Genomic DNA, 18,858 nt, shown 5'->3' on the forward strand with positions numbered 1-18,858 from the left:
CGTGTCTTCGTGGGGCACCTGCATGTGACGTGAAAAGTATGTTCTCAAGATAGATTGGCTGTCGTCGACGAGAGACGGAAATACAGACGCGAACTTAGTGACGGATAGACAATGCCCACCTCTGCTTGATTGTGCCATGAAGTTGTTGGCAGGTCTCTTTAATTCAGCACTCATAATAATATGCTACTAATATTTCCCCCAAATATGAGCCTTTTTTTCTTGAAAATGTTTAACTATGTTTTTTTTAACTTTGCGATTATGGGCTTTTTTCTTCAAATGTAACTTTTTAAAAATACACATCTGCACTCGTAAAACAATTTTCCAAAATATGTCTAATGTCCTAATAATTACTTTTTCTGTATTTTAACTCATTCAGTGCAGAAGACTTTTTTGTATGTCTTGAATGAGTTGTGATTGAATGAGTTATTCAATCAATATTTATTTAACTCATTCACTGCCAAGGAGATACAGTATTTTTTTGTCTTTTCACAGTCCAGCCATTAAATCCCAGGAACTTATTTATACATTTTAAAATATTTTTCAAACATTATGTGAAGGGTCTGAAAATGTCTGGCACTGAATGAGTTAAATGTGGGAAAAAAATGCATACATCTCAAATCTGATTGACTTTTTACTTAGAAATTCCAAAATAACAATTAGTCAGCATCAACATTTTAATTCAAATACTTCTGACGACAAGCCCTTAAAGTCGCAACGTGTTTCTGTTTTTTTGTTGTTTTTTTGGCAACAATTCAACTGACTAAAAGGCAACGTCAGCAAAAAGAAAAATAATGTAGAGGAAAAAAAAAAAAAACATTTGGCAAAAAAAAAAAAAAAAATTATCCAAACAAGCTTTAGTTACTTGATAAATAGTTCAAAAATATTGCCAGTTTTTAAATAATTATTTTTCAAATTCACTCAAAATTTTCACCACAAAGTTGAAAAGCAAAGTACCTGAAAGTGACGGAGCTTGGGCTAAACCCTCGGCCGCGTCGTCGTCTTTGTATTGCTGCTTGGCGCCTCACCGTCGCCCTCCCAAGTCCAATGAGACAACAGCGTACCATTGTCAATTCCTTGCACCATTGGTTCATTTGGCTGATGATGTCGTTCGAAAAAAGGAAATAAAGGCGGGAGCGAGCCCTCCAAGTTTGATGATTGAATAAGCAAGAAGAAGGGAAAAAAAAAAAAAAAAAAAAAAAAAAAAAAAAAAAAAAAAAAAAAAAAAAAAAAAAGGTCCCGTGTGACGGCTGTAAAGGCATCATCATGATCCCGGCGGTTCACTTGGGTGTTGTAAACGATCCGAGTGGGTGTGGCAAAAAAGTGAGCGAGTACCATAAATGCGTAGAAAGCGTGTAAACATCTGGAGACGTTGTGGTCCCGTGTCATGGCGACGTGATGGCGGCAGTGAAAAGTGGCGTTCGAGACGCAATCGAACTATGTTCCAGTTGGATCCAAATCGCCCCCCCCCAAGGTGCACCTGAGCTGCATTAGAGTTGCTCCCCAGTTGATTCCCAGGTGCATTTGAGCTGCAATCAAACTACCTCGCAGGTGTATCTGAGCTGCAATCGAACCCTAACTGCACTCGAGCAGCTTGGCGAGAGCGTCCCGCAGCTGGGTCAACTCAAAGATCTTGCCGTCGAGCAGCTGCAGCAGCGAGCGCAGACTCTGGCGGAAGACCTCGCGCTCCCGCCGATTGGCATCCACGCGCTGCTCCAGCTCGCCCAGCTGCACCTCCAGCGCCTCGTTACGACGCTCCACTTCCTGGGAAGGAAAAACAAAAAAACAAAACAATATCAAATCACACTGACGCTTTCGTGCATTTTTTTTGGTACAGAGCACAGTAGAAATCCAGATTATTTGACAGTACAATTCAGCACTTTTGAGACATCGTATTAGATCTGTAATTCAACTGTCTTATTTTGGTTCGAACCTGCACAGGAAGTCAGCCATTTTGGTTAAATATTGAACAGGAAGTCAATCATTTAGGTTAGAACCTGAACAGTCAGCCATTTTGAGTTGAAGCCGCCATTTTGCAATTACATTCCAATGCTCACCTGTAGCTTCTGCGTGAGCGAGTCTCTTTGGAACTGAAACTGGTTGGCACTCTGCACCTCTACTTTGAGACACTCCAACTCCTGTCGCGAGAGACAAGAGGTGGTATAGCTGAGGTTAAAGGTCAGAAGTTGAGGCATGAGGCATGATCGCGGTGCACGCACATCCTCCTTGGCCTTCAGTGCCGCCTCCAGCTCCTCGATGGTGCGGTTCAGCTCCGTTTTCTCCGATTTCACCGCCGTGGTTTGGCCGCTCACGCACTCAAGCTCCGTCACCTTTGACGCCATATAAAACAGTTATGAGGAGAAAAAAAACAATGACAACAAATGTGGAAATTTAGCCTAGGGCTTCTCAAACCTTTTGGGTGTAATGGGGAACATTTTATCCAGTGATCCCAACATTATTGTAGTATCATCCACCCTAAATACCATTGGAAGTAAAACTCGGCCCATTTTTGAGGAAAAAAAATTATCATAAAGCGATAATACCAAAAGCTACTACCTACGGATCCCGTTTGAGGAGCAGTGCGTGTGCCTACCCGTTTGTGTAGCCGCTCTGCTTCCTCCTGGTAGGCGGCCAGCTGCTGCTTCCACTGCTTGACGTTGGCCGTGGACTCCAGCAGCGCCGCCGTTAGCTTAGCGTTGTTGCCCTTCAACGCCGCCAACTCCGCCTCCAAGTGCTTGCCGATGTTGGAGGAACTACAGCCGTTGGAAAAGAGGCGACAGCACTATTAGCACCATTAATGGACGGTCACCGTGCTATCATCAAGGGGTGGCCGATTAATCGATTGAAGCGATTAATTTGAGCATGACGTGAATCCCCGCCTATTTGCGGTTCACTATTCAGGAGTTCAACTATTCGCCGTTTTTGTGCTCTTTGCATGCAAGTTAATATTTTGTTGAGCCACACGTGAAGGTGGTTGTGTTGAATAATTTAAAGCGGAAGGCAACCCCAGCACATTTCTTTCCAGAATATGTTCTATGCAGGCCCACTAGTCTAAACACTGCATTCTGGTTAATATTGCATTCGTGGAATATGAGAAATCCAGCCATTTTTAGCTAGCTCAGGGAGGCGGCCATTTTGTCACTTTGACATCGAAGTTGCTCAGGGCTCGGATAACAACCAATCACGGCTCACCTGTTTTCTAAAGCTGAGCTATGATTGGTCGTCATCTGAGCCCTGAGCAACTTAGGTGTCATTGTCAGCCGCCCCCTGAGCTAGCTAAATATGTGTTGTGTGTGCTATGTTATGTGTTATTGGTGCTTGCATTGGTCAGGTGTGAAATACAGTTGTTGAATTTGAAGAGGCGTCACCTGTGTGAGAATGGAAGTGCATTGTGGGAAGGTTCGGCTCGGGCCTCTGCAGGCTGAGGTGTGTCCGCCGCCGCTCTCTCGTCTTCGGTACCATTCACGCTCTCCGGCGTCAGTGGGGACGGCAAAGGGCAGCTGGTGGACTCCTGAACAAAAATCATTTACACATTAAAAAAAATACATTTGTAAATATGCTATTCATATATATGTATATCCCTTTAAATGACGACAACTTGTCTCCATGGCCATGGGTACACACAGCCTCAAAAAGAGCACAGGGGGTTGTCCGAGGAAATGTGACGGTGAATAATATGAGAGCAATGGTGCCAGTCCACCAAATGGGAAGATATTGCAGTGGTTTGGGGAGTTGATGTAAGAGTGAGGAGAAAGGGTCAACACGGAGGAGGTTCATGTCACATTTACCTTCTTGAACGCGGGTTTGTTGGTGGGCAACACATTCCTTCTGACAGTGCCACCCTGCGGAGTTGTCGGGCAGAGCAGAGGTGGTTACACTAGTCGAAGTTGAAGTCTAGCTTAGTTGTTGGGTTAGCCGTTAGCTCAATTGTCGCACAGATCGTATGTTCAAGTAATGATGAAATAACTTTACTTTGGAGCTGGGTGATTATACGATTTTATCGATTAATCGAGTTTATTGCTCATGACGATTTGGGGGGGCAATAAAACTTTTCAGAGGCTTCTGTAGCGCATCTTCGCTAAAATAGCACGGCTGCTAACAGAAGGTAGTTCACAAAAGAGTCAGCGTAGCCAGCTTAACGATTATGATGATTTGGGAACTTCTCCAACCCCTCTGACAGAAAAAAAAAATGCAACTTGAATTCCCGCTAAGAAACAGACAACATGTTGCCCATATGACAAGAAAAAAGCAGTGGAGTCAATCAGATGTACATGAGATTTCACCGATCATTTTATGTTCAATTATTGAATCTTTTAAATGTTGATGTTGATGAAATGTGCTTCGACTGAATAAAATCTACCTGCGAGGGCGCGCTGGTGAGCTCCACCTTCTCTTGAGACTTCTCCTTGGCGAGTCGTGCCGCCTCCTTGAACTCTGCAAATTTTTCCGCAAACTGGAAACAAAAACCAAGGAGAAGCATAACTCAGTTAGCGTCATGCTAACGAACTAGCAGTACTAACAAATAAGACAATCAAAGACCTTGCTCAGGTGGCTCTCGCACGAGAAGCCCAGCCCGTAGACGGTGTTGGCGCGGCTGTCGGCCCACTGGCCAAACTTCTGTGAGGTCTTGGTGAAGGTCATGTTGGGGGTGATGGTGCTGTTGATGACGGCCTGGCGCACCAGTCGACATATTCAGCTTCAAGCTAACGCCAATATTGCACTACAAGTCTGAGTCCATGTGTGATTTAAGGTGAATTTGATTTCCCCGATCATCCCCGACCATGTGCACTGCTTACACAAACAACATGCTTACAATCACGAGTTTACAAAAGCAAAGTCAGTGTTGCCAACTTATCGACTTTTCCAACCCCTCCTTCTTCTTCTGAATGTCAGTTGTTTGTTTTTTTGCAGTGAAGCGGAAGGGGATTTATTAAAATCACAAGTTGGATTGTTGTAAACATTTAAAGATTTTACTTTATGTCTCAGCTTCAGAGAACAGGTGAGCTGTGATTGGCTGTTACCTGAGCCCTGAGCAACTGTGATGTCATTTTCAGTCGACAGAAGTGACAAAATGGCCGCCCTCTGACATGGCTAAAAACGGGTGGATTTTGCTGCTTAACTCATATTCCACAAACACAATATTAATCAGAATGTCTTGTTTCAACTAGTGGGCCTGCATAGAACATTCTGGAAAAAATTATGTCTGGGTTCTGCTTTAAGAATTTTGAATCTTGAAATCCTCTGTAAGCAACTTCTGCTATTAGGCCTAGGACGTGTGCGTCTACATTTGGTGAATACAGACCTTGGATCCATCCAGGCTGATGATGCGGTAGACGTTCCTGGTGCTGTCAAAGAAGTAAGAGACGGTGACGGCGTGATTGCTGGTGGGAAGCCAGTTCTTCTTGGTGGTCGGGTCGATCTGGAAGATGTGCGCCCGCGTGCTGAAGATGGGCTGCTCACTGCATGGGGACAGACAGAGGTGAGTTTTAAAAGAATAGAAATGATATTGTGCCAACCACTTGAGATCGCTATCCTCAAGTTCCACACTATATATTTGTGAGTTTTGAGTGTGTGTGGCTTTAAAAGGCGAGAGTCTAGAGTTGGCTATTGTGAGATCAAGTTAGCGGCTGTCTGCTAACCAGCTAACCGTTAGCTAGTCTGTGTGTTAAATGCTTGAGCACCAGTTGTGGCCGTGGCAGCTTGTGTATGCAGGTACTTCTTTCATGTTTATTTTGTTACCGTTTAATCTCTAAAGTAGAGAGAGACCGATATGCTTTTTTCAGGGCCGATACCGATCCCGATTATTAGTAGTCAAGGAGGCCGATAACCGATACTTGGAGCCGATATTCATTTTCAGTGAAAAGAAAAAATTACTCTCAACTTTGTTGTAATGTCTTTAAGCATGTTTATTGAACAATGTTTCAGGTTAGCATAATGGTGATTTTTTTTTTTTTATTACATTTTTGACAGTATACATCTCTATTATAAAATTCTAACAAAAAGTTCAGGGAGCACCCAGGATTGTCAGCATGTCTTAAAAAGGATAAAGGAAAACGTAAACAATAGCTCCATGTAGTTTACTACAGTAAATTAAAATTTCAAAATGACAGAAATGTTAAACTTTCACATATCTTTGGTTTTATTTCCACAGTTTTAAGTTCATTTATTATCGGCCATCAGAGTTTGAAAAAAAGGCAGATGCCGATATCCGTCAAAAAGCCAAATATCAGTGCCGATAATCGGCCCGGCCAATAATCGGTCCATCCCTACTCTAAAGAGACTAAAAGTACACCGGTGGCTGTGTCTACCCTTGGCCTTTTGTGTATTCAGTAGCATTTACTGAAAGTAGACATACACATTGTTCTGATCTTTTTTTTTTTTTTTTTTTTTTAAATGTGAACTGAAGCAAAACTTTGGACATCCTCTCTTTTATGCACTCTTGCCACCTGGTTCGCTGCCATCGTGTTAACTTATTTCGTTGGAATGGTGCGTGAATCTGCAGTAACTTTATTGCTTGTGAAAATATTCTTGCAGATATTTTGATATCCTAAGATATTTAACTTTTTTGTCATCGAACTACTTGACTTATTCAATTAATTGTTTCAGTCCTTAAAAATGCTTTATTGTAATAATTTTTTAGGGATAATTCTGCCCTGGACTACAAGGAGTGCATGAGGACATTTTACAAAATTTGCGTCTGGCTGTGAAATGTGTCAATAAAGTACACACACACTCTTTTGGTATATTAACTGTAATATCTAAAGGGGTTGGAGTAGTATTACTATTATGTGACAAGACAAGTAGTGTGTCAGATGATGTCATGTTTCCAGCACAGTCTGGATCCAAATGTGACCTTGTGGTTTGCATGTGGCCATTGTTCAAGCATAATCCCTTTTCACCGCCCAAATGAAAAGCAACAACATGTTCAGGAATCCACAGGATGGGATGTGACGAGTGCTGGGGATGAGTGGGCCAGGCCAAATTTTGGGGGGAAAAAGCATTCCCGGCAGCGCGAGTACGGGGTCTGTTGCGGCGAGAGACGCTTTCAAAAGACGAAAGCAATTTCCTGGTCACGGTGACACTGTCGTAAAAACCTTCCTGTGATTCAGAGTGAATGATTCCGTCAATAAAAGATGCGCACATGATGGGCTCTTCACCAGCGTAATTCTAAATAATCTGACTGCAAAACACGCGGCCGTTTTGGCAGCCATAAACCGGCATTACTTACTTAGATGCCGCGTCGCCGTGGCAACAAGGCATCAGGCCACGTGACCGCATTTCTCTCGCTCTCTCACTGTCACCCCTTGCTTACCCTTCCACAAAAACTCACTCAGCCAGTCTGATTTGATCAACTTTAAGTATATGGGCTTGTTTTGATGCTTTTGTTCAATTGCTTTTTATGTACATATGTACAGTTTTGTTAAGTTTTTGTTATGGTGATGTACACTTTCAAATCCCACCGCCCCAAAAAATTTGTAAAAAGTGTCCGTGCATTACATTGCCGGCTAGTTTTACGCTCTAGAGATGTCCCAGACAAGGACATACTTTGCATGCTAATGGATAAGGTATGTACTAAATGTTAACAGTTAGTTAACAAAACAAAATTGCTATGCACCTTCTTCCTCCTGAGTGAAATGGTTGTCCTATGGCGTAATCCATGGCATTACATGTGCCGAACCACTAGAGGGCAGACTATGCCTGTGAGGACAATCTTACTACAGGGAATGGGCATGAAAAAGAGCACTCTACCGTGTTGTCCAAGCTGTAGTAATGGCGGCTCCATTTTATCGCAGAAGAGAAAAGTGGTCTTTTTTTTGTTAACAGAACCCAACACAACATGTCAGTCGGTACTTGACCCGGTTAGTTACGGTTACAGGGACGGACGAAAATCCACTTCCGTCCTAGCTATCCTTTTTAAAAAAAAAAATCCTCATCCTCCATCCTTCGTCTCCAAAATGGGCATCCATCCAGACGGCTCCGTCCCAGGGACGGAATGCCCATCTCTGGTTGTTTGTCTTTGTGTACCCTGCTGGAAACCAGTTCAGGGTGTAACCCATCTACTGTACCAAGACATTGTACAAAGACAGCTGGAATACTCCAGTGTGCCCACATCCCTCGAGAGGATAAGCGGTTCGGTTAGTGGGTGGATGATTGAACATTCTGTTGTTTGCATATACAATATTTAATTCTCTTTTGTTTTGTGTGTCAGAAAACTTCAACTGGGAGTGATAAACAAAGAGCTGGCTTGAAGCAAACACACTCTGCCTCTCGTTTGGAGAATTACGCATAAGTGAGAACAGGCGCTAAACAATACACTAAAAAGTGTGTTTTAATCATGTTAAGTGTTTTAATCGGATAACATGTTAAAGCGTGCGGGAGGGGTCAAAACTAAAATAAATGCTCTTATTATATTTTCTCAATCGTGGGTTTTATCTTACTCCGGGTGGCTCTGGAACGTATCCTCTGCGATAAAAGGGGGTTCACTGAATTAGACAGGGGAAAAAAACCAAATTTCTGACTTTTATGACAAAAACATAAACATCCCTGTCAGTGCGTTTCCAACCACAACCCGGACGCGAACCCTGTGTTACAGAATTGACACACGACAAAATGTGCCAGTGGAATTATTGACAGCTGCTGTCCTCACGAGCGGCTTTAATCTCCTGTGAGCGTTTATTAGCGAGCAAGCGGTGGCTAACCAGTTAGGCTAGGATGGGCTAGCAAAGGCTATCTGCGCTGCCTAGTGGTGTGCGTTTACGAGTTTGACAGTGACGCGCAGGAATGTGCGAAGGCGCGCGACAACAAACCGCGCTGACGCTTTGGCATTAGCATCGCACTGCAAAAAACAAGTAATAAAACGTACCCCATGGTTGCTAGTGTAGTCCAAGTGGTCCCGAAGACGCTTCCCTCCAGCCGCCGCCCTCCCCGCTGGTCCTCTTGCTTCTGTCCTCACTCCCACGGTTCACTCCGACATGGCCTGACGTGTTGGCGGCCGTGAGTGCATGCGTGCCCGGACGCGCATGATGATGATGACCGCAAACCCTCCTCCTCTGCCGCCCGGCTAATACTTGCTAACACCTGCTAGCATCGCTCGGCTCGGGTCGGCTCGGCTCGGGTAGGCTCGTGTCATTAAATCGCCACTCGGCTGTGACCAAATTAAAACTCACCTTTCTTAGGAGTTGATGCGGAATAAAATCAAACGAGTTTATTATTAGGATTATTTAATGTTTTGTTTTTTAAAATCTTCTCCGAGTAAACTCGCTATATCATTCGTGTTTGTTATTTATAGTGGAGAGAGGTATGGCAGTGACGTCATGACGTACAATTTACATTGCACGCGATGGTTGAATGTTGTCGATCACCAAAAAAAAGAATTAAAAAAAAAACTCGAGTGACATGTATCCACCTGTTTGATTTATTACAGTACAACTATTTTGTTTTCAACTGTTTTTTTTACATAGCAATACATGCATACATGTTGTCCTCTCATATACAAGCTACATTAAAAATATGTACAAAGCAGAATATATTTACTCAGTGTGCTTTGTTTCATTTTCCCCCCAAAAAAGCACATAAGTGAGTTCCAAAAATAGACAAACTATTCCTGTTTGCCTCTGACAATATACTGTCTGTCAAAGGTGATCATTCTTCTTCTGTGAAGAACTCCAAAGTAAATAACTTTCATGTGTTTGGATTTAAAATCTCAGGGGTACATTCTGAGGATGCATATTCGGCATCAGTGGGACAGACAATTTAACAAATCCCCCCCCCAAAAAAAAATCTTTGGCAGCTCCCAAAGACAATGTATCAAAGCCCCCTTTTGATGGCACTGAACACAAGTATCAAGAAAATATGGTTGAGCTAAACAGATATGTCAGATAAATCCGCATTGCCATTTATAATGAAGCAATTGTAATCTGATGGTAATTGTAAAAACTTTTAGGCAAGCCATTTCCTAGTCTTCCTTAATCTGTTCTCCAAGGTATAATCGCCTGGGCGTGAATATTCATCAGCAAGGCTCAGATTTCACACTTGTGTTAGTAAATTTGTGAGTAAATTGAGACAAGGTCATTATTTATTTATATATATATATATATATATATATATATATATATATATATATATATATATATATATACACACACACACACACACACACACACACACACACACACACACACACACACACACTTTTTGGGACACTTGTTTGGTGGTGTGCCACAGGACTTTTAGAAAATAGACAAAGCTATGTAAGGGTGGGAAAACTGCAATAAAGTAACATATTAACACTATAAATTTGTCTGACGCAACTAAGATGGTTGTAGTGGGGTGGTTGTTTTTAGCAAAAGGTCAATTGGCAAAATAAGTCACAGGCTCCAGTCACGTCCGACATGTAGCCGAATGCCTCGCATGAAACACAGGAAGACTGGTTTTCTATTTCAAGATTACGCTGAGCAGGAAAACTTGAGTGAGCGTGTTTGCAACGTGACAAGCAGAGCAGAGGAGAGGCAGTGAAGCAAAAACATCATTGGGAAAGTTCAACGATGGAGGCTTTGACAGGGGACGATGACGTTGACACCGAGATGCAAATTCTGACGCCCGATGACATCGCCAAGCCGGACCGAGATGCTACCGATGAAGTAGAGAACCTTCAAAACAGGTCGTTTGTACAGGCAATACAACATTTATGTACACTGAGACTGTTTGGGGTAAAACGTGACCCCTGCCTACTAAAATGACTTTTAGATTTACCTACCAGTGTTTCTAAAATCAACAAAATTGGTCAGAGTGGTGAGAATCATGTAACTGAAAACTGTAGAAAAATGTGTGTATTTTTTGACATTGGGAACAGTGTTTAAAGTGGAAAACAACCCAAACATATTTTTCTCAAGAATGTGTTCCCAGCAGGCCCACTAATTGAAACAAGGCATTCTGATAAGTATTGTGTTTTTGGAATAAGAATTAACCCACTCATTTTTAGCCATCTATGGGGGCAGCCATTTTGTCACTTCTGTCAACTGAAAATGACATCCCAACTACCCAGGGCTCAGGTAACGACCAATCACAGCTCGCCTGTTTTCTAAAGCTGAGCCGTGATTGGTCGTTACCCGAGCCCTGGATAGTTGGGATGTACAATGTACAATGTGTGCATGGGAAATGAGAAGTGTGTGAGGGTTTAAAAAATTGTCCAAACTTCTCAACGACTCATCAGCAATGTTACATTCTGTCCTTCAGTTTACGTGAAGCTGTCCACGATGATAACGTCCGTCCAAAGATGCAGTGTTTGGTCATGGACAACTCCTTCTCCATGGTGACCATGCAAGACGAGGACAGCGGGATCGCCTGGGAGACCACGCCGAGTCGCAGCCCCACGTCCCGGGCACCTGAAGCTGAGGAACCCACCAAGGAATTTGGCCCTCCAGCAGGAAGGATTATCTTCGTTATGGACGAGGAGTTAATGTCAAGGCGGAAGAAATCTAAAGCAGGACAAAAGCAAGAGAGAAGCGACATGTCAGAGAGGCCAGATTTAGTGGGCCTTGCGCCGTTACACATGAAACACGGGGGAGATGAAGACGAACATGGGGTTCCTCATCAAGATACGGAGCAAAGGCTATTTAGTTTGGTGTCTGAAGGCTCAGAAATCCTCAACATAATTGTTCCTCGCAAGCTGGCGACTGTGGATGAAGAGGAGAGCAAGGGGATGGTGGACAACCTGTCCTATCTGGAGGAGTGCTCTGCTTCTAAAGCTGACGACAAAGAAGAAGAGACCTGTGACAAATTATTTGAGCAGGCCAGCAAGCCGAGGGCAGATGTTTCAGCGGGATCAGTTGCACAAATCCATCCTACACCGCTGGGCGGTTCAAGTGTCACGGAGCCACCAGGAGCCCCTGTGGTGAGGCCTCCAGGAAAAGAAGATGCTTGTAATGCGGACTACTTTGAAGCATTCTCCTTGACTGATGACCATGCCCCAGGAAGTCCCGCTGTGGTTACACCTAAGCTTGGACTTTCCGACCGCAAGACTTCCACAGAGAAACCAGCCCAGGGAGAAGACACCGCAACAGGCGAGGATCATGAAAGACCAGATGTCACCTGTCCAGGGGCACTCACCAGCGAGGCTTTAGAGGAATTCTTCTATGGCGGTACAGAGCACTGCCTCACAACAACCCACCTGGACATGGAGGAAGCACTTGGAGAGGGCAAACGCTCTCCGCCTCCTTCAAAACTCAATGGATCGACTTTGTTTGGAAGCCAAGAGGATGTCTTGACTCCGGTCTTTCTACCTGAAGGGCCACCCAAGGTTATCGACCCTGTTTTGTTAGAAGAACCCAAAGCCATGGCCTTCCTCTACAATGACCTGTATGAGGAGGCAACTGGAAGTCGGAAAAGGGAAGAAGATACAGAAAGTGTGGCCTCTGAAAAGTCGTTCCACAGCAGGCATTCGGATCTGGAAGCCAGGGGATACCTGGAGAAATATGTCCTCATAGATGAGACACCTGTGATGGAGGTCCAACCAGTCCTCGAGGACAGACCTCAAATTTTATCCCAAGATTTTGCTGATTTCTCCTCCATGTCCCCCCAGGGTGAAATGCCAAAGCCAGAGGAGGAAATTACGGATTTCTTTCGGTCAAGTGCCAGCTCTTCACCATGTGACATCAATTTTGTTATTTCGCAAGAAGACAACGACAGTCCGTCAACCGTGAAATGTGCCACAGGAAGGGGTGCAATAGATACCGGAATTCCAGAAGGTCCCGTTGCCGTCTTAGAGACCTCCTCTGAGCCTGATTGGGAAGGGATGGATGTTGACTACATAACTTCAGAGGACATTGATGCTCTGTTGCATTCCAGTCAACAGATGTGGTTCCAAGACTCCGAAGTAGCAAAACCATGCCCTCCTCCCAGGAGAAAAACTAGGTCCCCCCTGAAGGAGCGTCTGGCCCTAGCACCTCTGACCCCGGCAGAGGATAGACTTACTGGGAAAGTACAGCTAGAGGAAGAACAGCAAGCGGAAGTGACAGAGGCACCTGCCAAAACCGGCAAAGAAGGGGACGGAGATCAGGAGGTCCAGTTCCCTTCCGACGTTCCTCAGCTGGGCAACCCATCCGCCAACGACGCTCCTGATGAGAAACCTGTGGAGGAAGAGGACATTGAAGTAACTTTGCCACAAACACTACCTGAAGCATCCGAGTCAGAAATGGTTGATCCCGAGAAACAAGATCATGTGACGACTTTGCCAGTCAAGCCAGCAAAAACAACTTGTATAATTCTTTAGCCTCACATTCTTAAAATCATGATTCATACTCAGTTTATCTTGGGGAATCTTTTACAGACTGATTTGGTTGTTGAAATGTGGAATTGTAGACCTAGAAGTAGGAATGGTTTGAATCCATCAAGAAATGTGGAAGGAGGTAAATATGTAAAAATATCATGTAGCTAATTTAGGAATTTTATCATGAAAATGTGGGAATTTCGGAAACGTTCCAAATTCTGCTGCATATTTCCTTCGTCAGTTGGACAGTTTGAGATTGAAATGGTTTGAATTGGTTAAGTGGGATGGTCAAAATTTTAAATACCTGCAGTGATTTAGGAATGTTGTCATGCAATATATTGAATAATGAAAATTGTGGTAATCTAAGGCATGTGAAAAGAAGTTCAAGATGTCCTGAATGAACCCAATGATTTAAATTAGAATGGAAATGATGAGGATTTTTTTTTTTGTTGAACTTGACTATTTTTTGGTATGGAAAATGTGGATTTGTAGGGAATGTGATCATTTTTGGAATGTGTAATAGCGGTTGAAAGTGTTGGGGTTTTTTTTTCCGTAATGTGAAAACTAGTTTCTGAGATGTCCTGAGTTTTGTGAATCTTTTAAAATTTGAATCGTTTGAATTGTTGAGTGTGAAGTATGCAGTTTTATAACAGGTGATTGTTTGTCTGTTGGCGAAAAACAAATACAGGTATGCAGAAGGAATGGCGCAGTGACGTCACTGGTGACGTTTTAGCCATGCCCCCCCCAAACTAAGAAAATTGAAATCGTGAAACACAATTTAACCCTATATCTCAATAACTGAGTACTAGTTCTTTGTCTTTTCACGTTTTCAGCAATTACCTTGAAACATCTATGGGTCGGAAATCTGTATAGCCCCAGTTAAGCCCTACAGTATTTTATTTGATATTCTAAAATATATTAAATTTTTTCCCAGCCCTTAACCCCCCTTGAGCCATGCCTGCATGGAAAATGGATATAAAAACAAATGTCTGGAATCATTATGCCGGGTCTTCTTTATATGGCCTTTATCTAGCTCAGGAAATCAAATTTCCTCAAATTCACACATTTTAGTTTATGATTACCATTCAAAATCTTTGCAACACAAGGATGTGGACGGTCCCACGACATGTTTTATTTGGCCCCGCAAATAATACAGTAAACCTCATGCAGAGAAACAGATTAAGCCCACGAGGGAAGTTACTGTACAAATAAGTGTGAATGTGCATTTAATCGAATGAAATCAAATCAAGTCGTATTTGTATAGCCCTCACGAAAAGCCTCAAAAGTCTTTACAATTCCAGAGTTGACCCCCCCCACCAAGTAAATAAACACTGGGAGAGGAGGTGCCTCCCTGGGCTGTAGTAGCGCTCAGCCGCTCACAACCACCTCGCTTGTTTGTTGCCTCGATGAAAAGCTAGCTAGTCGCGATGGAGCATGCCTCCTCCAGCCCGCCACGCTCCCGCTCGAAAGACGACGACGACGACGACGATCACCCTGACACTTCGAGTGAAGACGACGGCTTGGACGACGCGTTCGGCGACCTGGCGGCGCTGCCGGTCGAGGTTAGCGAGCGAAGACCGACGTGTTTACGGTGCCGGTGAGCAGAATTATGACACTGCCTGAAGCTAAGCTAATGCTAAGTTAATGGAGCCCCCAGCAGAGCAAAGACGCCATTGGCTTGTTTTTCTTCTTGGTTTTGTTTTTTGAAACGCTCGCTTTAAACGCGGGAAAACCATTCAACCACGTGTTTACTGTAGTAGTGAAACTAACGAGAAGAAATAGAGGCTGGTTAAATGATTTTTCCAACTCCCATTATGTAGTCGCCCCCAGAAGGTGTGTCTGTGTCCCTTTCTTCCCGCACAACCTCTGGACGTGTCCACATGTCTTTACATCGTACAGCACCCCGCAGAGGTGAGCCCTTTACCTCCATTATTTCAGCGGCGTGCGGTCGGTTCTCTGTCTATTTACAGTCTAAATGCTAATATTTGTTCCATGAAATTGTATACATTAATTTCATGGAGTCTTTTCTCCGAGTTGTTCTCCTGGTTTGCCTATTTGTTGATGATATTCTTTTCTTGCTCAATCAGATCTCAGCCTCTATGTGTTGCCATGTCATTCTAATCTGCCTTCAGAATTGTTCAAATATAGGTCAATTGAAAATAATACAGTTGGTCATGTTGCTCGGTCTGCGGTGAGCATTAAAACTATATCAGTAAAGTGAATGTTTCTTTAACCAAACAGATTTCAAATTCGTTCACTCGGGGCCAACTAGCTGGCTCACAATAACGTCTGCATTATGGCAAGAATAGTTCAACTAGCAAAACGCGCCTGTTGCAATCTACACACACACACCAATACTTTTGATATTCACTACCTTTGGTGAGTATGATGTATTGTTTTAATTGTTTACTATGTTGTCATGATATTATTCACCTCTGATTGGTTCCATGTCTCAGTAGGTGTTCCTGTTTCGTGGTTCGCAACATCAAATGGTTCTTGGCATGAAACTTGTTGAAAATTATGGATTATTGTACGGATAGTGTTATATGTGCGCTTTGCTTTCAGGAGAGCAGAGTTCTTCGCACAGTACCTCTTCTCGACGCATGTTTACCACCAGGAAAGTGCAACGTCATTATCGGGAGGCGCTTTAATGAGGCAAAGTAAGCAGCACCCACTTGAACCTCTTTCACACAGAGAACCTGCAAAACTGGAGACATTAAAGCTAGAACAGTAGTACATCTTTTATTCACCTGCGCCTTTAACATAGAACCTATAGTGTGAGAGAGCAAAACTGTGAATTTAACACACCTTCAAGCACCAAGAAGTCACATGACACTAGGTTGGGAAAATAGCGATTTGGGTCTAATTTGTACATTTTCACTTGGGGGGTGTACTCACCTTTGTTGCCAGCAGAGTAGACATTAATCTGTGTTATTTTGAGGAAGCGGTAAAAAATGAAATAAAATCCTAAAGCTGGTTTATAGAAATAGATTTAATAATTTATTGTATTGAATGATTGAGTGTCTAATTTATATATTTTAAATTATAAAACCATTTAAACAGTTTTATGTCATTGGCGGTTCAGAAGTTTTAACACATACATTATTATTAAAATAATTGGTTCATTAATTTGCTGTAAATAATAAAAGAAACAATGTTCGTCAAATAAACAGTTTTGCATATGTATTGTATGTAAGCATGTATTTCAGATACATTTATTTTTTCACTTTAGATAATTGGTTAATTAATTCAAAATAATCCAATTTAAAAAATACATTTTACATAAACATTTTAACGTAATTTATTCAGTACCTCATCTATAAATGCCAGGCCCTTCTGTCTGTTTTTAAAATCAAATGTGGCCCTGGAGCACAAAATTTTGCCCACACCAGATCTTACGAACAGTGAAGACGAGTTCTGGAAATTTCCGCCCTGGTCCGAGTTTCACAAAAATGCAGGTTTTTCAAGGTATGGTGAGAGGGGTTGATATTATTTATCCTTGAGCACATACAAGAGTTTCAGCTTTTTTTGCTTTCTTTCTGTCTGTCTCTCTGTCTCTGTCTGTCTCACTCCCAGGAACCCTGAGCTGGCCGAAGTGTGCAGAGACAGCCGGACTCTGATCCTGTACCCGGGCCCCAACTCCCAGAATCTGGAGGAGCTGATACAGCGCTCAGAAGAGGGGGCCAAGACACATAACATCATCCTTATCGATGGCACCTGGAGCCAGGCCAAGAACATTTTTCTCAAAAACAGCATGTTGCACCTCCCCAAGCAGGTGGGTGGAGTGAATATGATAACAATGAAGCTCCGTTTGGAATCACTCCACTGCATGATAAGTTTACACTTTTGTGGTGCTGTTTGAATGTTTGGTGAGTACAGGTTATGCCATATTTAGTGCCCTTAAAGTCTCCCACTTCATAAAAACATACAGAAATGACACAAATATAATATAAAGAATTAAACATGTTTTGCTTCAATTCAATGGACATTGTACTGCTCCTTCTCGTGTGTGCACCTTGGCCACCTGGGCGCCGTATGATAAAGGCAGAATTATATATGGAGACGGTCTCAGAATATAGTTGTTCTTCGCAGAAGATAAAGAATATATGGCTGCGGGTATTGTTAAATTGGCTGTCTAGATGTGTTGCTCCACCTTTTGGGTTCAAATAGTGAGTTGAGCGCGCAACTGTATTCCATAACATCATTGCTTGAAAATCTGCAGGGTGCAAACGATGAATCGAGAGGTACAATGCACAATTGATTGGGGAGACGGGAATGAGCGAATGATTCCAAACACAGCCTTTGTTTGTCGTCCTTGTGGTCAATGCCAGTTTATGTCCATCAGGTGCAGCTCAATAGAAGTCTTTCGAGCCAGTATGTGATCCGCACGCAGCCCACCAACATCTGCCTGTCCACGCTGGAGTGCGCTGCTGTCGCTCTGTCCATCCTGGAGTGCAATGACATTTTCCAAGAGGTACAGTTCATCACAAATAGGGATGGACCATTAGTTTGAGTAGATTTGATAGAAATGATTTTGTTTTGAGTCTTCTGCAGCTCAATACAGTAAGCCCTCGTTTATCGCGGTTGGTTAATGGGGACCAGAATTCCCCGCGATAGGTGAAAAAATGTGAAGTAGAGGTTGACTTGTTTTTATTATTTATTTATTTATGTTAATCGTCGTCACAATTTTTGCCGATTTTAAATAACCTAATTATTAATTAATCGGTCATAGTGTATAAAGTAATTACGCTTTATTAATCCATGACATTACGTTTTTTTTTTTTTTACCATGCAGGGCTATTTTCATGATGAAAAACGCATGAGAAAAATTTTTGGTGGATTTTTAGGGGCTGGAACGGATTAATGGTTATGGTTGGAATGGTTCATTTCAATGGTAAAAATTCATTTGTTATTGGAAGTAATTTGAGGTTGGAGCTTGGCGATGGAATAAATTGAACTCAAAAGTCAAGGTGCTGCATTTTTTTCCCTCTTATTTCCGCGGTGATGCAAGTTCGTAACACCCAAACGGCAAATTATCAAGTTTGGATTCAAACGAGTCCATGTTCTTCCCGTTGCGTACCGCAGGTGCTGCTGAGGCCGCTGAAGGCCCTGTGCTCTTTCCAGCTAGAGCACGGCGCTCAGGTCCACCACAGCAAAGAGCACCTGCTGAAGAACGGCATGTACGACAAAACCATGCCCAAGAACAAGCGCAAGATCAAGAGGCTGGAGAAGCTTGTGACCGACCGCAACTGCCTGCTGAGATGATCACGTATGAACCATGTTATCAGGCTAACAGACAATCTTTTTGGTTCATTTTTGAAGGGACACTTTTTTTATTTCTAGGATTTTTTTCTAATTTGATGTTGATTTATTTAATGTGAATAAATCGTGTTTTAATAGCACTTTTAAACGTTCCTGCTTGTATTTTGTACACTTTACTAGGTGTCTCCATAGGGTTTAAAAAAAAAAAAAAAGCACAAAAAAGAAAGGCTGTTCATAAGGGTTGGCCATTGTTTGGATTTGAATGATTCATGTTTTTTTTTGTGGCGGCCCGCAGCATAGACTAAAATGAACATTTGACATTGACCTGCATC

General features: G+C 42.8%; 3 protein-coding genes across 6 annotated transcripts; 2 read left to right on the forward strand and 1 right to left on the reverse strand.

The window, feature by feature from the left end:
- Positions 1–618: 618 nt before the first annotated feature.
- On the reverse strand, positions 619–9,297 carry homer1 (homer scaffold protein 1). Of its 2 annotated transcripts, XM_086053303.1 has the most exons (10): positions 8,861–9,297; positions 5,300–5,456; positions 4,537–4,668; positions 4,358–4,450; positions 3,786–3,839; positions 3,366–3,508; positions 2,591–2,750; positions 2,217–2,327; positions 2,055–2,135; positions 619–1,761 (listed from the first exon to the last, which is right to left on the reverse strand). In XM_086053303.1, exons 1-10 carry the CDS (start codon positions 8,863–8,865, stop codon positions 1,573–1,575), a joined length of 1,125 nt encoding a protein of 374 aa, XP_085909429.1. In that variant the 5' UTR covers positions 8,866–9,297; the 3' UTR covers positions 619–1,572. The 2 variants fall into 2 exon arrangements, with proteins under 2 accessions (XP_085909429.1, XP_085909430.1); XM_086053304.1 differs by lacking the exon at positions 3,786–3,839 and having other exon boundaries at positions 8,861–9,293.
- A 1,124-nt stretch (positions 9,298–10,421) lies between these two features.
- On the forward strand, positions 10,422–13,615 carry LOC147135483 (uncharacterized). The gene is made up of 2 exons (XM_086054192.1): positions 10,422–10,657; positions 11,233–13,615. The coding sequence occupies exons 1-2, from the start codon at positions 10,542–10,544 to the stop codon at positions 13,265–13,267; spliced, it is 2,151 nt and encodes a 716-aa protein (XP_085910318.1). The 5' UTR covers positions 10,422–10,541; the 3' UTR covers positions 13,268–13,615.
- Positions 13,616–14,581: 966 nt separating this feature from the next.
- Positions 14,582–18,666, forward strand: dtwd2 (DTW motif tRNA-uridine aminocarboxypropyltransferase 2). Of its 3 annotated transcripts, XM_086054189.1 has the most exons (7): positions 14,582–14,861; positions 15,085–15,175; positions 15,830–15,924; positions 16,657–16,732; positions 16,841–17,039; positions 17,610–17,738; positions 18,350–18,666. In XM_086054189.1, exons 1-7 carry the CDS (start codon positions 14,699–14,701, stop codon positions 18,527–18,529), a joined length of 933 nt encoding a protein of 310 aa, XP_085910315.1. In that variant the 5' UTR covers positions 14,582–14,698; the 3' UTR covers positions 18,530–18,666. The 3 variants fall into 3 exon arrangements, with proteins under 3 accessions (XP_085910315.1, XP_085910317.1, XP_085910316.1); XM_086054191.1 differs by lacking the exon at positions 16,657–16,732 and having other exon boundaries at positions 14,586–14,826; XM_086054190.1 differs by lacking the exon at positions 16,657–16,732 and having other exon boundaries at positions 14,588–14,861.
- The last annotated feature ends 192 nt before the right edge of the window (positions 18,667–18,858 follow it).

The sequence above is a fragment of the Filicampus tigris genome, chromosome 15 (assembly GCF_054856515.1).
Source record: "Filicampus tigris isolate MCC_2025a chromosome 15, RoL_Ftig_1.0, whole genome shotgun sequence".
NCBI lineage: Eukaryota > Metazoa > Chordata > Actinopteri > Syngnathiformes > Syngnathidae > Filicampus > Filicampus tigris.

Coding starts and splice junctions, on each gene's coding strand:
- homer1 (XM_086053303.1), bottom strand. Junction 3,840..4,357: donor TCACCAGCGCGCCCTCGCAG/GTAGATTTTATT, acceptor ACAACTCCGCAG/GGTGGCACTGTCAGAAGGAA. Junction 3,509..3,785: donor ACAAACCCGCGTTCAAGAAG/GTAAATGTGACA, acceptor ATTTTTGTTCAG/GAGTCCACCAGCTGCCCTTT.
- LOC147135483 (XM_086054192.1), top strand. CDS start 10,542: ATGGAGGCTTTGACAGGGGACGATGACGTTGACACCGAGATGCAAATT. Junction 10,658..11,232: donor GTAGAGAACCTTCAAAACAG/GTCGTTTGTACA, acceptor TCTGTCCTTCAG/TTTACGTGAAGCTGTCCACG.
- dtwd2 (XM_086054189.1), top strand. CDS start 14,699: ATGCCTCCTCCAGCCCGCCACGCTCCCGCTCGAAAGACGACGACGACG. Junction 17,040..17,609: donor TGTTGCACCTCCCCAAGCAG/GTGGGTGGAGTG, acceptor TATGTCCATCAG/GTGCAGCTCAATAGAAGTCT. Junction 17,739..18,349: donor GCAATGACATTTTCCAAGAG/GTACAGTTCATC, acceptor TGCGTACCGCAG/GTGCTGCTGAGGCCGCTGAA.